Source organism: Artemia sp. Qi Xiang Cuo, chromosome 4 (assembly GCF_049724085.1).
Source record: "Artemia sp. Qi Xiang Cuo chromosome 4, ASM4972408v1, whole genome shotgun sequence".
In the NCBI taxonomy this organism is placed as follows: Eukaryota; Metazoa; Arthropoda; class Branchiopoda; order Anostraca; family Artemiidae; genus Artemia; species Artemia sp. Qi Xiang Cuo.
The window spans coordinates 34918144-34936843 of record NC_142797.1 but is presented as its reverse complement, the minus strand read 5'-3'; the positions used below and the strand labels follow the sequence as shown (position 1 = coordinate 34936843).

General features: G+C 36.4%; 1 protein-coding gene across 3 annotated transcripts in view; it reads left to right on the top strand.

The window, feature by feature from the left end:
• The window catches only part of CycA (cyclin A), a 96286-nt gene that overhangs the window by 28811 nt on the left and 48775 nt on the right, over positions 1–18700 (top strand). For 2 of the 3 annotated variants that reach the window (XM_089088256.1, XM_089088255.1), the window contains exons 1-2: positions 6457–6479; positions 14171–14340. In XM_089088256.1, coding sequence (XP_088944382.1) covers positions 6467–6479; positions 14171–14340 — 183 coding nt within the window. In that variant the 5' untranslated portion in view covers positions 6457–6466. Of the gene's footprint in view, positions 1–949; positions 994–6456; positions 6480–14170; positions 14341–18700 lie in introns of those variants that run through there. The other variant, XM_089088257.1, reaches the window with a different exon arrangement.

Genomic DNA, 18700 nt, shown 5'->3' with positions numbered 1-18700 from the left:
ATAAGATGATCTAATAGTCTTCACCAATTCCTAAGCAAGACAGGAATAAGACCTGAAGATACACCCGCGGCTGCTCAAGACTGGATGTCCTAGAGGAGGATGGTGTCTGCCCTCTCGACGTTGGCGCAACTCGGGAGGAGAGTTGAGTCGATCTAGCTAAACTCCTCTGCTGCTATTTATGGTTTTCTCCCTTTTTATGAAAGCATAATTCTTATCTGCCCTTCTCGGTCATTATGAGGTCTTTGATCTTTTGTCCCCTCATTATAGTCTACAGTGCGTGTAAGTGAGTAAATAAGATGGACGTTGTAGCTTAATCAATTGTTAAGGGAACCAGACCTGTCTAAAATATCTATAGATCTGTTGAAGAGGTACAGTGCAAGTATTTATAACTATGTTGCTCCTACTAAATAGGTGGAGCTAAGGTCACCTGTATACATCAGGGTAGAGGAACTCCACCTGGAATTGTGAAATAGAGGCATGCAAATTAAATAGTTATCATTCCTTCTCCCTCCTGTCTGGAGCAATAGTTTGACCCATTGAGCAAAAAAAATAAAAAAAAATACTTTTTTGCTTTGCTTACAATCTCTACACAATGATTCTTTAAAATCTCTTAGGGAGCTTGAGGTTAGCCCCCCCCCCCCTATTGGCAGACATGGTTAATATGTCTCCCCAATATTAAGGTGCTTTCATTATTTTTGAAGAGCTAATCATTAATTAATCAAAAAGTGCGTTAACAATTAGAACTGTACAGAGTAGAAACCTTTGGAATTGGTCCAAAGGTCTGAAAAAAAAACATGAGAATTTGGGACAGAAATCGCACTTTTTTCAGGGTTTTCATCTCCCCTTTTCTCTCTTCAAAAATTACCTGATACCTACCTATCTATTTAAAGTTCAAAGTATACTTGTATGTACATCGATATGAAGTATGTTAACTTATTTTCTTTTTCAGGTTGAAAATGACAAGTTATTGATGTGGTCTCTTCCAAGAAATAGGTATGACTAAATACTTCGTATTCTATTTTAAGTTCAAAATCAACACGTTTTTTTCAATGAACGTAAAGAGCCCTTTAAAGAGACAACTAAACAAGCCTTTTTAGTTCTGAAAGTTTGTGATAAAAAAAAGTTAAACTTTTTTTCTACTACCTCGCTGTTGTGCTAGAGCATTCAGTCTGGCTTCAGAGTGTACCTTTCTAGAAAAGTACACCCAAGCCCCAGTAGCCTCAAATTGAAACGGGATTATTTGTTTGGTAGACAAACTTTTTATTTTTCAAAAGTAGATTTATAAGTATTACTCTGAAGCTATTTTATATGTTCAGCACTAAATCTGCAACAAGGGTCTAGGTTTCCTGTCTAGGTATGGTCAGAGACACGTGCACATCTTTGATCAAGTCAAATTGGTTCCTATGAAAACTGTTTAATCTCGATTGAATGCATTGAGGCTTATTCTTTTCCATGGTCTTGTTTTTCTTCAGTCACGAGTCACCTTGTGTGTGTGTGTGTGTGTCAAAAGGAGGGTTCTTGTCAATAGTTTTTCTTTTAGTTCTTTTGGTTGTAGATTTTTTCTCTTAATTTATATTCAGCTGTTTTGTGTTTAAGTTTTGTAATCTTAAGTTACTTTTCCAAATTATAACTTTTTTGCAGTTTTGCTTTGGTTCTTTCGCTTTGATGTCAGTTGAACTAAAATCAGTGTAGTGGAGGTCATTTTCAATAGTTGCACTTTCTCTCTTCTTTACAGGCAGGAAAATTTTCACGTTTTTCTTCTCTTATCTTGTTGATCATAATGTCTAGTCATTGTGATTTTGAACTTATTTACATAGTAAATCCGCTGGGTATTGTTTATTTGACAAAGGACATGTTGGGTAGCAAATGGCTTCATATACGCCGGATATTAACCTGCTAAGGATCCAGTCACCACCAGCGTTGCCAACACGGTGCAATTCTACCGTTTTTGATACAATTTAGATGTCCTGGTACATTGCTGTACAGATGGAAAATCTTGGGTGTAATCAAATTTTCCGGTACATTTTGGTTTTGATCGCTCCTTTTTGACTCTAGGCTATTGAAAATTTTCTTCTTGTTACGTCAAATTTTTAACGATCTGTTTAGATGGTAGAAACTAATTTCCTGTGGTACAATTTTGGTCTGAAGACTGGTACAGTTTATTTCAAAGCGTTGGTAACGCTGGTCACCACATGTGTCCCCCCTCCTACCCTGACGTATCGTGTATCTACGCAGCCGAAAAATTTAAATCCCAATTTAAATCACGTACAAATTAAGCATTTTGAACAGCAAGGTTTGGTAATCTTGTTGTAGTCGGGTTTTAGGGTACTGGTGCATTTTGAAAATATGATGAATATATCAAACAGTTCGTGGTAACGAACTGTAAGTAAGGAGCGACCCGGCTCAATGGTAACCGAAACTCTAGAAAACGGCTTTTTGATACCAATAGGTACATCAAAAGAATCAGATTTCAATGCTGATTTCAATATATAACATTCATCAAGTTTAGTGCTACCCATCAAAAGTTACGTGCCTGAGAAAATTTGGCTGATTTTCAAAAAAAGGGGGAAAGACCCCCTAAAAGTTATAGAACCTTAATGAAAATCACACCATCATATTCAGTGTATCAGAAAACCCTACTGTAGAGGTTTCTAGCTCCTATCTACAAAAATGTGGAATTTTGTATTTTTTTGCCAGAAGAAAGATCACGGTTGCGTGTTTATTTGTTTTTTTTGTGTATTTTTCTCCAGGGGTGATCGAATAGACCCATGGGTCCTTTAATATCGTGGTATAGCTCATTGGAACGTAAATTAAAAGTTATATTGCTACTTTTAATTGACCAAAAAATGGAGGGCAACTAGGCCCCCTCCCACGCTCATTTTTTCCCAAAGTCACCCGATCAAAATTTTGAGATATCCATTTTGTTCAACATGGTCGAAAATATGATAAATATGTCTTTTATGATGACTTAATCCACCAAAGTCCCCAGGGGGAGGGCTAAAAGTTATGAACTTTACCCAATGTTAACATATAGCATTGGTTATTGGGAAGTATACAGAAGTTTTCAGGAGGTTTTTTTTCTGGTAGTGGGGGGGGAGTGGGTAAGGGGTTATGTTGGAGGATCTGTCCATGAAGGAAGTTTTCATGGGGGAAGGGAAATTGCCATGAAGGGGGCGCCGGACTTGCCAGCATTATTTATGGGTTATTGGGAAGTATACAGTAATTTTCAGGAAGGATTTTTTTCTGGAGGGGGGGCTAGAGGAGGGGGTTACTCTGGAGAATCTTTCCGTGGAGGATGTTTCTTTGGGGTAAGGGACATTTCTGTGAAGGGGGTGCCGGATTTCCAAGCATTATTTAAAAAACGATAAGAAATTAAATAAAAAAAACAAGTTTTTTTCAACTGAAAGTAAGAAGCAAAATTAAAACTTAAAACGAACAAAAATTATAATGTATATGAGGGGTTTCTCCCCCAAGTCAAAAAATAACTCTTTACGCAACATTTTTTTTTAGTGCTTTCAAAATAGCTATCGATTATAAAGAAAAGTCCTTTTTTATTAATTGTTTTGTGAATAAAATTTTTTTTAACTTTTAACACAAAGAGCGTGGTATTGACTAAGGGGAGAACTCCCTCATATACGTAATAACATATAAGTAATAAAAAAAAACAATAAAAAAAACAAGCGATACGGCTCAATAGTAGGCCTAATCGAAACTTTTAAAAACGGAATTTTGATGTCAATATATGTATCAAAAGAATATGTTTATAATGCTGATTCTAAATTTATAAATGTTATTAGGTTTAGTATTACTCATCTAAGGCTACGAGCCTGAGAAAATTTACCTGATTTTTTAAAGAGGGGGAAACATCCCCTACAGGTGAAAGAATTTTAATGAAAATCACACCGTCAGATTCAGTGCATCAGAAAACCCTATCACATTGGTTTCAAGCTCATATCTGCAAAAATATGCAACTTTGTATTTTTTGCCAGAAGAAAAATATACGAATATAGAAGTTAGTTACGTAAGTTAATTTGTAAGTTACATCATAACCAAATTTAGAGACATCCATTTAGTAAAAGAAAAGTAAAAATTTTATGCAAATTTTGTTTACTTATTCAATGACGGTGAGCCAAAATAAAAGCTGCATTAACTAAAAAACGATCAGAAATTAAATAAAAAAAACAAGTTTTTTAAACTGAAAGTAAGGAGCGACATTAAAACTTAAAACGAACAGAAATTATTCCGTATATGAAAGGGGCTGTCCCCTCCTCAGCGCTTCGCTCTTTACGCTAAAGTTTTTTATTTTTTTTTTAAAATAAAATTGTGAGACAGTCAAACTTTAGCGTAAAGAGCGAGAAATTATTGTGATAGAGCGAGAACGAAAAGAAATTATTCCGTATATGAAAGGGGCTGTCCCCTCCTCAACGCCTCGCTCTCTTGCAAATAGCCCGTTTGACGGGTTTCGTGACTGGTTTCCTTGATACAGTTTATAGTGGTGGGCCTGCATAATGCACCCGTACCGGTTTTAGGTTTTGTTCATTCACTAGTAGTAATTTCTGTTCATCTTAAGTTAGACCTATTATATGACTTCCTTTCTATTCCTTTACGTTTTAATATTGCTCTTTGCTTTTCTTTAAAAGTAGAGAAGTATTCAGAATCAAATTGACTTGATAACTTTCTTGCATGCTTTAAACGAGAATCAACTGCGAAAAATGCAGTTAGGGGAGCGATGAGAGGAATGACAAAAATCAATATTCACACTTGTGAGTGTCCAATCCAGGTTCTGGTTGTTCAGATTTAGAACGCTCTTCTTTCAAAATTTAAAACGAACGCTAAAACGTCGGTTCAAATCGTTAAGTTCAAATGAGGTGTGATAAGCCAGATAGTTTTAAAATCGGTAACAAATGCCGCTGATCCTTCTTGTACTTTAGCTTTTATTCTCCCGTCGATTTTAAAACGCAAATCATTATGCTAATATATGAGAGACGATGAACCGGTGCCATAGAAAATGCACATAAACTGCCTAAAAAGGGAATTCAATTAACTAAAAGACGGTATTTACGTGGCAAGCGAAGTAAGGGCCAAAGCTCATCCCGGCAAAATAAAAGCCCATTTGAAGGGAACTATATAATGAAATTTTTCTTTGCTCATTTTCTGCTGATTTTTCACTCACATCCTTTATTTTTAGACTTGGCACTAGCTTCGTGTAAAACTGCATACCAGTATCGAACATTTTGCAATAGAAATTGAGCTCCCGCATTTTCTGAACTTTCTGAGACGTATATGAAGGTGGAAGTTCCCACTTAACCAATTTAAAGAATTACAATACTTTTTTAGCCCCCTTAGTACTTTAAATGTAAAACTGTGCGATGTGAAAAACGGATTTCAAATACTTTAATTTTTAATCTACCTTGAGGGGTTGAGCATTATATAATTGATTATTCACAAGGGGAAGGTGGAGGGGTAGGTTTGAAAGCAGAAAAGAGTGTGCATTCAAAGAGATTCAGAAAAGAGTATACACTCAAGGAATGGAACTTTCAGGCCTGGGCTCCCCTAAAGTACGAAATTTTGCTATTTTAATTTGTATATTTTTTTCAGTTTACCTGTTTTTCGTGTCTATTTTGATTTTGCCCATTTTGAGCTATTTTTTTGAATACATAACTATTTAACAAGGACAATGGGACCTATAAATGGGTCTATTTTTGATACCATTCAATTTGTTTATCTTTTGGTTTTTGGCCTAGGTCAAAGTCTTGTGTACATTAATGTTCTAATTACAGAAATTTAATTCATACACCCGGAGACTTAAAAAAATCGGTGTTTGGGAGTTACACTGCAAGGAGCTTGGAAATACTGTTGCCTCAATTCGACTCTTACTGTAAAAAGTTGGAGCAAAGCAGCATATTTTACCTTTTAAATGCCAAGTCTTATTTGTTTTTAACAATAGTATGTCAAATGACGATTTCACTCCATTTTTATTGTTTTTTAACGATATTCGTGTATTTTTTATAAATAATCCACTTTGCTAAAATAATCAATTATAAGCAGGGATGTATCCAGGATTTTGTTCGAGGGAGGGGGTTATTTTTTTTGGGGGGGGGGTACAAAAATAACTTTAAAGGGCATAAAAAGATGTTTTTATGCATTTTTATTGTGTTTTTACGGGTTGGACACACATTTTTTTTCTTTGGGGGGGGGGGAAGGTCAAACCCCCAAACCCCTCCTCTGAATACAGCCTTGATTATAAGTAATATAATTTGTCTGTTTAATTACCTGTCAATTACCTGGTCATTTCATGACCTGCTTATTTTTGGGAGATTTAATTTAGAACGAAAACTAAAGGACTTCTTCCCTAATGACTGACAGTGTTTTACCACATTTGTTCGTATTTCATTTCAACCTTTACAATTTTGATTTCGCAAGTGTAAGTTGAAAACAGTTGAATGTTGTAATTCAATGTGATGACATGGTTGGAAAAAGTAAGTGTTTTCAGTTTATGTTCTGCGTAATTTGAACACGTGCATTAGCCTGGTATATTAAAGGTTTTTCATACGTTAACTGGTACTTGTGCATTATTCGGTACACACTTGAGAAATGAAGTTCGGTTAATCATAATGAAATATACCAAAATATGATGGAAATACAATATTTTAGTTACAGAATTATGAAAACTAGAACAAAGAATTATGGTGGGGGGGGGGGGGGCGCACAGAACGCATTATATTAAATATCAAACCTAACCCAATCAAAATACCATCTCTATATATCAAACATTCAATAAAAACATACCTACAACGTAGATTTCAACGGAGCCTAAGCTAATTTTCTTTGGGTACTACGGCCAAAACCGGCTACTGTCTTATTTGTAGTCATTTACGACTTTTTTCATACCTCAACACCAAGCAATACTTTACAAAAGGCTTTATATTTTATTTCAGAACTGAATGCACAAGTACCAAAAACTACTGAGTATACTATTGACTCCTCTCAATCCCCCTCTCCGAAAAAAAACCCAGATAGTGTCATTTTCGTTTTATTGAAAACAAAACATACCTTTCACACAGTTTGTTTTTATTAGAAATAAGAACTTAAATACTGCTCAAACATTCCCTCCCCCCCTCCCCCATTATGAGCAAATGTATGTGTACCTGTGTTCATAAAAGTTAACGGGTACTGTTCGATTAGCTGGAAGCCACGCAAGATAGATGATAAAAGAAACTAGTCAAACAGGCTGTTTCAACGGCACGCGCGGATCCAGGATTTTTCTTAGGGGGGGGGGGGGGAGCAAAATAGGTTGATCTGAAAAAAATTTTTAGAGGGGGGGGCGCAAAATAGGTTGATCAGATAAAATTGAGTTAAAAGCAAGTTTAATTAACGCAAACTTGAGTTAATTGAGTAAATTACACTGCTTTAGACTACGTTATGAGGGGGCGCGCGCCCCCCTCGCCTTCCCTCTGGATCCACCACTGTTCAACGGAGAATTTGATTGCAAATAGTCGTTTCTCACTGCGTTTACAATATTTAAACTTTAATTTTTTAGGTTTAGGGGGAAAAAAGGTACATATATTAGGTTAGATTACGTATTTAATATATGCTATGCTTTACCCCTCACCCCCCTAATGTGCAAATATATAGCCGAAATTTTCTTCTAAACTATTATATTTTCATCCTATTTTGTTTTTATTTCATTAGCATTAAGCAAACTTCACTTCTTGCGTGGCTTCCAGCTAATAGAACAGTATCGTCTAATGAAAATTAGATTAATCAAAGACCACACTTACTTTATATGATGCGCAAATAAACGTTCAAATGTGGATAAGCCCATTTATTAGACAGTGAAAACAAAGGATAAAAAAGTCTGGATATTTCGTCCAGATTTACAGCAATCGTCATCAGCAGATATGGGGACTTATCCCCATTTGAACGTTTTTTGGTTCGTAAAATTTTATGAAAATACAGATTTTCAGTCAAATGTGTATTTCTTTTTCTTTTTAGTCACTTTTTGACAATTAATTAAAATCAAAGTTTCCGAAAAGAAGTTGTTCAAAGAAAAGTAAAGAGCCATATTAAACTTAAGACCAGAAATAAATAAATTAATGATATGTATTAAAATTAGTAATATTGGCTGCTACGTTTCATTAATAATAGTAGTTAGTATTAATTAAAAGTTGTAGTAGCTGTCATAATAGGGTTATCCGCGTGAAGGTTTCTGACACCTATTTTACAATATCAGGCCCAGATGTGTAACAAAGAACCTTAGAAATTTTGAATAAATTTGGTGACATTTTTTTCTGGTATTCACTTTTGATATGTTTTGATTTTGAACTTAGTTTACCCTCGTAGTTTACCATAGTTTACCCTCAAATTTCTTATCAATAACGTCTTAAAACCTTAAATACTACTAATATGTATAAACCGAATGCCAAACAAAACTTATAGTTCCAAGAGCAATTTTCTTTGGGATCATACAATGCCTGGCTCATGTAAAACATGATTATCTATAAGAGAAATGAAATAAAAAATTCTGTACCTCTCCAAGATTTCTAGAAATAATTATGGAAAGAAAAAGAAATCTGGAAATCCCGAAATATGCACGATATTTTCGTTTTTGTGAAATCCACAATTTTTATAGAACTTTCTGGCATTTTCATGCAGATCATGCTCATGCCCAAAAGTAGACTGAGACGAGTCCGTCTGGGGTCGCACTCTTTGGCTGGGGAAAGGGAGGTATTTCCCCCCTAAATCTGTACATCTTTTTAGAAGGGGGTTACCAGCTTATTTAGAAGGGGGCTACCAGATTTCAACCAAACTGAGTAGGAAGTAAAAACTAGTGTTCTAGTTGTGTTTTTTTTGTTGTCTGGACACAACCGGACCTCTGATGGATATAAGGAGGGGATGTCTAAATTATTACCTCTAGGGCATCTGCCAGAAGGGATGGTTGGATCTTGAGGGGAGGTAAGAGCTAGAGCTTTAGTCCCACTTTTGGGGGGTCAGAACTCGACCAGGCTCGTATTGGTTTCATAAGGATTACTTTCTTAAGGAGTATAATCCCTATGAAAGACTGTTGTCAGATTTCAACCAAACTTCGTGAGAAGTAAGATTCTTAGTTGCAGTTTTTGAGTCAATGTGTAAATGAATCGACTTTCCTTGGGTGGGGGGAGGCACTATTATTTTGTCGTGGAGAAATTTCTCTTGATCCCATGGCCTAGCCCTCAACTTCGTCAGAAGTTACAAAAATATCCTAATTATACCTTTTATTGTCCCTCGGGGGGGGGGGATAGGTTCTTGTCAGAAGCATATCAAGCAGAAGTGAAAGTTAGATACCAACGAAATATATTCCGAAGTAAAAGCAAGGCACATAGTAACGTCTTTTTAGGGTCTTCCCGTCATCCGACCATTTGGAAAGGGGGCTAACAAATCTATTTTTGTTAGTATAATTACTGCAGAGGCTCGTGGAATTCATCGAATAAAACTTGATCAACAGCAACAGTTTGGGTCTAGGGTTACCATGCTCAACTGGAACTGTGTCAGGAAAGGGCTACATTCTGGTCATCTGCATCCATGAGAAGAGCCTACCGGATCTTTGTCGAATTTGGTAGGGAATAGCAACTTTCATTGAATTCTAGCGGTTTCTTGTCCAATCTGTAAAACATGACTCATTTCTTATACTTGCTGAAGCAATTCAGCAAGTCTTGGCACCGAGGGTGATTATCGAAGTTGCAGATTACGTTACCGCCTCCACTGTTTTACCCTTCTTGAATCGAAGCTCATTTCAATGTAGAGAGTTATGCAGTTTTACATGATCATATGTTCAAGTATATGTTATAGTAAAGTATATAGTATATGTTAAAGTTCCTGCAAGCACACAAGAACTTTTTTTGGGTGGGGGGGGGGGAGTCATTAAAAAAATAATCATGAAACGTCCCAAAATTGGAAAAATTTGGGTTTTCGAAGTGTAAGGCCTGAGCTCCACCTTCTGCGTACGTCTCTTTTTCAGTGTTAGTATACTTTTCTAGGATATATGTTATAACTGGCAAGGTCTATAATTCACAAGTTATAATTTGTCACCACTTTTATGACTATAATATATTTTAGCAACTTTTAAGAATGATGTAAAACTTGCACTGTTTTAGAAATGTGTTAGTAAGGGGAGTAAAAACGGTATATCCCTAGAGACTAAACTAGAGAGAAGGAAACATGTTAAGAAAACAATTCTTACTTCATGTGCAGAATAATCACACTTAACACATTTTGCATGCAGCCTTGCCATACTTTACCCCCAACCCCCATAATGTGCAAATATATAGCCCAAACTATATATTTTCAATGCATTCTGCCCCCTGTAACTTGTTTTTCCAGTTTTTGTTTCGTCACAATCGAATCAATTTGCAGGTACACGGGGTGAAATAACTGAGACGCATTGGACGAATAGATAAGAAATATATAGTTTGGGCTATATATTTGCACATTATGGGGGCAGGTGGTAAATTATAGCAGGACTGCACGCAAAATATGCTAACTATGATTATTCTATACACTATAGAGTGAAAATTGTTTTCTTAACATGTTTCCTTCTCTCCACTTAGTTCTCTAGGCAAATACCGTACAAAAATGAAATGTAAGGAAGTTATCACAGTCTGTATGTTAGCATAAACTTAGTAAAGATCCATGTGTCACCCGTGCGTTATTTTTCCCCAGCCTTATGGTCGTGGAAAAATTGGGCGAGAGCTCATTCAATCGCAAATGCAAAGTTCTAATACCCTTGTGAACGGTGAAATCCAAGTAGAGGGGAAACTAGCACCCCTTTGACGCCCCATGCGCTCTTTTCTAAACCAATTCCGCGTACACTCCCCTCCAATGCCCTGTAGTCCTTCATAAGAACTGTCTGATTTAGAACTGTCATGCCAAATTAGAATATATCTAGATTTTGATGATAAAACATCTGATAATTTTCGATAATTTTACGACCATTTCCTAAATATCTCCAGAATGATTATGATTTTTTGGAACCGGTACGATATGTCTATATATGTGAATATAGGGGATGTCTTTATTACGAACTATGTTACGATTTTAGTCTCATGTTTGTAACCATCTAGCTAAAAAATCCTTAAAGACTAGATTTGGTAGAAATCACGTACTATTTGTGTAACTTATGCTTAATTTGTTTTGATTTTGGATGTGTGTATTGCAATATGGAGGGCTTATATTTGTAATTAGCAAACTCAGAAACCCTTTACTATTAATGTTGCTGGAAATGAAACAATATTTTTGGAATTTGTATTTCAAATATTTCATGAAGTTTGTTTTACTAAGATTTAAATGGGCATATTCCCCATTTTCCCATTTTATACATTTAGTCTTGATCACTATAATTTCGCTGAATTTTTTTGGGCAGTATGAAAACTATATACTCTTGGAAACCTTACATCACAAGTATTCAAAAAAGCAATGTTTTCATTTACAGAGAGTCCAATATGGCAGCCATATTGGGTGTTACGAAAGGGCTGCGGTGCAACAAATTCAGCTTCTAAATACGTTAAAGCGTTAATTTTAACTGCAAAAACCTTTAAAAGGGCTATAGAATATCATGGTTTCAAAATAAATAAACTAGATACAATAACAAACTGAAAATATGTTTTATTTATTATTCTACAAGTAACCAAACATGAACAACCGACTAAGTCAGTTAAGAGTTCATTAAAGACCAATATGCTCATCATAACAGAAATATCTTAAAGGTAATCAAGGAGTCATCACATATAATAACCATCATTATCATCATCAGTTTGGTATGCATTCTTTGTATCCTCATAATTTTGACAAGCACTGCTATACTGGCAAAGATCCATGAAGGTTAAGTTGTTTGTTTTACAAGAACATCTGTCGGAAGAAAAGTCATTTTGCATTAACAGGTTGCCATTACAGTGATGGCCTTTGAAGCTGAAGGAAGATTTGTCATGGCTGATTTCAGCTGGCCATCAGACTCCTTGTGGTAGCCATTGTGCAGGAAGTTTGTCTGGTGATCCTGCAGAGCCATGCTGACCTGTCCTCATACTCTACCTTGGATGTGAACTCTCAGAACATGTTGTCGTTGGGTTCAAGGGTAGGAGATAGCTTGTTGCTATTTTAAGCATGAGATCATGCTTTGCTATGTCTAACACTAGGACATCTGTGCATTGGAGAAAAAAAAACACCTGTGCGTCTGTCGGGTTTCTCTGTGATGCCAGGACAATCTGGTGGATTAACAGTCATCCACCAAATCAGCATTCTTTATGATTGTTGTCATGAAAGAGCAAGTCTTTGTTGCTCACTGTATGTCCTGAAAAACAGGTAATGATTAGTTTTAGTGTGAAGTATTGTTGTACTCCAGTTTCCTTGCTGCAAGGTAGTTGGCCAGGTTATCCTTTGTGTTATTGTTATGTGAAAGGAACCGGTTGATCGGGAGATGTTTTATGTTTGTCTCATTTTTGACCAGATACCGGATTAGGACTCTTCCTTGCCTTATTTTATCCCTGATAGTCCTCTTTAGTCATCCTTGTGTGTGTCAAACACAAGAGGATTTCATTCTAATCTTGTGTTAGGGTCATCAGCCTGTAATTGGAGCATTTACTCAAATGCTTGGCGGTCATATTAGTTGCTGCTTTCTTTGCCAACTTCTGCAGAAGAACCATTCCATCTACGGGAGCTATCTTGTGACTTGGACGCATGCTTGTTAATCCCATCCTCTTGCTGATGATATTCGTGAGGATTTTCTGTCGTTGCACTTTATTGAGTATGTGGATTAACTTAGATTTGTCGAGGTATGGCAGGATTGTACCGTCTGGTTCAAAAAGGGCTCTTGTTTCAGAGTGAACTCAAAGTTTCCAATGACCTCCTCCTGGTTGATGCCTCTGCGGACTTGGCCAGGATCATCAGTCTGCCATTTGCTCTGTAACATATTCTTCATAAAGCTTCTGACCAGTCACATCTGCATTTAAAATTGATGGTGCATATTCATCAGGGATATAGGCATGAGTGATTACTCCATGTGGCCTGTCTTCTTCAGGAGCAAATGGGTCCCCATATTCAGAATAGCTGTCTTAACCGTGTTGACAGCACAATGTTCAGTATTGACAACACTTGGCCCAAGGGCATGGTGCTCGCTGGTTATGGTACACTCCAGGTTAAATTGACTCTTGAACTCTTCAGCTAAACGAGAGAGTTCTGGAGTAACCAGGAAGAGCATCTGTCTAGCATTTGCATTGTTTGAGGTCTCAACAAGTTCAGGCTGTATTTTCATCAGCTTATTCAAAGGCTAGAATACAAAGCGGATGTAATTCTTGGGGACGACAATGTCATCTGCTTGTAGCTCTCCACAGGTTCCTAGGTGATTGGCCCTCAGGTCATATATTTCTACGATATATCTAGGCCACAGTCGCTTGTATTTTATCTTATCAAAGGCAAAGAAGAGCTTGCTTAGCTGCTCTTCAGCTTGAAGATGAAGCTCCATATCGGCATTCTGGGTAGCAGCAACAAAAAAACAAAATTGACTCTACTCGATGGAGATAGTTCATCAATGCCTTGAGCATTGCGTTCTTAGATCTTTGTGTTTGGTATTTGGAAAATTTTGATGACATCAGATGCAGTCACGGCCTCTAGTAGAGTGGCATTTGCTTGTTTCCCAGACTCAGCTTTTGTGTGCTTGTTCTCATCAAAACAGGCAGTTTCAACTCCCTGTGCGGCCCTCAGACAGATCTGTTTCAATTGCTGGTTTTCCTTGAAAAGCTCCTCCTTCGACATTTCTTAGAGAGCTCGATATGAATAGGTGTCGGCATGAAGAACATGTTTGTAGTGGGTAAGTTTCAGGATCTGCCTTGTTGCTGCTGACCCACAGAAGTGAGCTTTTATCCAGGGATCATAATCATTTAGTAGTTTTATCAGAAAGTAACCACATGAATACCACGAGTCAGTTTATTTGAATCAATTTTGCAGTATATTTTATATAGTATACTTTTCTATGATTCGGCCTAGATATATAACAATAACCGTGTTAGCAACCTTTCAGTTTTAGCTTAAGATTTTCATTTTTTTCGGGTAGCAAAAACAATAATATTTCTTATATATTTGGAGACCAATTATTTAAAAAAAAGTTAATTTTTTTACATTTATTTTGCATTCTGTTTTACAGTGCTGGAAATAAGGACTTATACAAATATGGCGAGTATTCAACAGAATAAGGGCAACCAGAATCGGGAAAATGGTAATACTCGACCTGTAATGAAGAAAAATGGACTTCAACAACGATCTGCTCTTTCGTCTGTAACCAGCAATAGGACTCAACCAATTAGAAAAGTTAAGGTATGTGAAAGCCTTATATTTCTTTCTTGATGTTCAACATAGGGGTTATTTTTTACAAGAAAAGAAAATCTCAATAGCACAAAACAACAGAAAATGTATAAAGTCTAAAACAACAACTTCCTGAACAACATGTGTTTGTTGAGCCCTTATTGGAGATTTACGCTAGAGTTTTTGAAGATTTAGAATTATCTCTCAGCAGGAAACCATCTTATATCTTCCAGCTTGGAGCTTTATTTGTTCTGAAAAATTTCTTAGAATTTTCATCGTACTAACTCCAAGAATTTTTGGAAAAACTACCAGAGTTTGTTGAACAAGTAACAAAGTAGCTTGGTGCTTAAAAGCCCAAATTTTGCAAGTATGTAGTTAATAAAGGGGTCCGCACACGGTGTAGGTAAAACCGAGAGTATTAAGTGCTTCAGTATAACCAATTCTGTGCGAGTTCACTAATAACCAAATCTATACACTTCATGCTTGCAATAATGTCCGAACTGTTGACAGGCCATTTTCTGGATTCTGTTACTGTCTTTCCCTGATTCGAATGTTGTGTGCGTACTACTTAATACTTGAAACTATCCGCAGAAGATTCAAAACACACAACAACTCAAGATATCTCACACACAAGCACATACTTTGCTCTCGCTAGGTTAAAATCTATGACGGAATTTGCCAGCCTCAAGGTCCTTTCCCTTGAAGAATGGTTACTCTTGAGCAGTGTTGGGAATCACTTAAGTAAAAAGTATTTAAGTAATTACTCAAGTAAATAATTTCAGTACTTGTACTCTATTTAGGTAAAAATTTCAAAAGTCCTTAATAGTCATATTTAAATAAAAACTAGAAAAACTTGAGGGTACTTAAATACTCAAATAATTCCAGACCAGTGTTCAATCTCAACACCAGCTTTGTTGGGAAGATGCTCACTGCAACGTTTTTGAATCGTCTTAAATGGGGTTACACTTTTCTGAAATAGCACCTAGTAACTGAAATTTTAGAAAAAAAAAACTTTGGAGTGTGATGATTTGCCTTTCGTTTTGAATGGACAGTTTTTTAAATTAAAGGAAAAACAGACACAGATGGGGCAATTTCAGCTGTGTTTAAAAATTGTCCAAATAAGTTTCTGATGGGCCACATCCATGCCACAACAAATTTTTATGAATACCTCAAGGTGAGGGTAATTGTAGAGCTAGCTACTTTTCTGGTGATGATTACTTTGATAATAATGACGAAGAAACTACTGCAAAAATGGGGAGGAAAAAGTCTCCTGGACTTGGATTATGCTGATGATTTAAGCATCCTAGATGAAAGTGTGAGCAAAATGAATGAAGTTCTAGAGGTTTTGCGAGTTCAGGGTGCTAGAATTGGTTTGAAAATTAATGTTGGGAAGACTAAGTGACTAAGGCTAGGAGTAAGTGAAGATGAAAAGGTGACGTTGGGTAATGAAAAGATTGATCAGGATGGCGGCTTCACTTACCTTGGTAGTATTATTAGTAAAGATGGTGGGAGCAGTGAAGATGTTAAAAGTAGCATAGCCAAGGCTCAGGGTGTTTTTTTCACAGTTAAAAAAAAGTTTGGAAGAATAGGAAGATAAGTCTGCACACCAAAAAGAGAATATTGGAAGCTACAGTGATGACAGTGGTCAAATAAGGCTCTGAAGCAGGGGCGCTCCGAAAAGCGAATGAAGATTTGCAAGATGTTTTCCAGAGAAATTGCTTAAGGATTGTTCTGGGTACCCGGCTGACTGACCGTATTTCAAACAATAGGCTATACGAAAAATGTGGTTCAGTACCGCTCTCTAGGGCTGTAATGAAAGAAAGGTTAAAGTGGTTAGGACACGTTGTGTGGATGAAGGATGACAGATTGCCGAAGATTGTTCTTTTCGGCCAACCATCTAGGGCTAAACGGAAAGCAGGTCGTCCCCGTCTGGGGTGGGAGGACGTCATAAAGAAAGATTGAAAGGAAATGGGAATTTCGTGGGCGGGTGTAAAAAGGGAGGCTTTGAATAGATTAGGGTGGAGGAGGATCGTGCGTTGCTGTGTTGGCCTCAGGCGGCTTGGTGCTACGGTGAGTTGTTAGTAGTATATATATATATATATATATATATATATATATATATATATATATATATATATATATATATATATATATATATATAGATATAGATATATATATATATATATATATATATATATATATATATACATATATATATATACATATATATATATATATATATATATATATATATATATATATATATATATATATATATATATATATATATATATATATATATATAATATGTATTTGTGCATTTTTCTTGGAAATGGCTCCATATTTGGGGGGGGGGGGGTGATTTGGTATCATAGGATTTTCTGGCCAAAAAATCGATGTCTATGCGTTACGAGTTTGAGAAAAATCGTCAAGGCTTAATTTTGGAAGAAAAAATTCAAATAACTGACGTCATGTTTATATACATCAGTATTGTAATGATGTCATGCATTAATATAAAAGGCTGGATTCATGTTGCATCTATAAATGACGTGACATGAAAATCACAATATGAATAGCCAGCATTATTCCTTCAGTGACATGGCTTCAAGTTTTGGAAACTTTGGCATTGACCCAGATTCACAACTTATGAATGGAGCGACTAATTTTACAAACCGAGAAGACATACTAATGGACTTCGAGACTAATTCTGCCGTAGAAAAGGTACTCAATGGAAACTTTGGCATTGACCAAGACAAATTGGCATTGGCCAACTTTGGCACTGACCAAGACAAAGAACACATTCTAGGGGAAGTAGAGAAGGATTTTAATCCGTCTCAGCGTTCAAACGATCATATAGACATCAAACAACAAAACCAGACAAATGCAGGGACATCGGAAGTAGGTAGTATAGCTTGTAACTTATTGCATGAAAAATACAACAAGAAACATACAGCAGTATGTTAAGTATGCAAAAAGACATTTTTACGGAGACGAAGCTTGAATCTACATATGAGAACCCACACTGGTGAAAAACTGTATGAATGTGAAGTATGCAAAAAGAAATTTCATCTTAGGCAAAGTTTTAATTTCCATATGATTGCCCACACTGGTGAAAAACCGTATGAATGTGAAGTATGCAAAAAGAAATTGTATAGGGCTTCTTTTTTAAATGAGCATATGCGAATGCACACTGGTGAAGAACTACATGAATGTGAAGTGTGCAAAAAGAAATTTCCTTCGAAGTGCAGATTGGCTAAGCATATGAGAACTCACAACAGAGAAAAATCCTATGAATGTGAAGCATGCAAAAAGAAATTTTCTTCAAAGTTCAGTTTGGCTGTGCATATGAAAATTCACCGTGGAGAAACCGGGTAGGTATATAAGAACCCACACTGGTGAAAAACTATATGAATGTGAAGAATGCAAAAGTGATACAGGGTGTTAGTCCTACTCGCTTTTGTGGTGATTTCTGTTTTTTAAAATTGGCATTTTATTCATTTAAATTTATGTTTGTTTTAAATTTCAAATAAATTTTATGATCTAACCTTCACTCTTCACTCGACTCTGGTTTTAATATAGCTCCACTTTCATTTGATTTTTTTTTTATAATTACTAAATAAAATCCTTGAGTAAGGGAAGGATATTAAAAATGTCTATGGACCGTTGGTCATTGGGACCGTTCAATGTTACACTGGTTAAACTAGGAAGAGGGCCAATAGGAACTGTGAGTTCACTCTGACACCAAGAGCCCTATTTAGCCAGACGGTACAATCCTGTCATGCCTGTACAAATCTAAGTTGATCCACCTACTCAATAAGTTGCAATGACGGAAAATCCGCAAGAAGATCATCAGCAAGAGAATGTGATTAACAAGCGTGCGTCCAAGTCACAAGATAGTTCTCGTATGTGGAATGGTTCTTCTGTAGAAGTTGTCTAAGCAACCAGCAACTATTATGACTGTCAAACATGCCAGTAAGTGCTCCAATTACAGGCTGATGAACCTAACACAAGATTAGAATGAAATCATCTTGTGTTTGACACACACAAGGATGACTAAAGGGGACTATCAGGGATAAAAGAAGGCAAGGAAGAGTCTTAATCCGGCATCTGGTCCAAAATGACAAACATAAAACACCTCCAAATCAACCAGTTCCTTTAACATAACAAGACAAAAGCTAACTGGACCAACTACCTTGCAGCAAGGAGCTGGAGTACAACAGTACTTCACGAAAACTAATCATTACCTGTTTTACAGGGCATATAGTGAACAACAGACTTGCTTTTTCATGACAACAATCATGAAGCATGTTGATCTGGTGGATCACTATCCAGACTGTCTTGGCATCACAGCAAACACCGTCAGATGCACAGG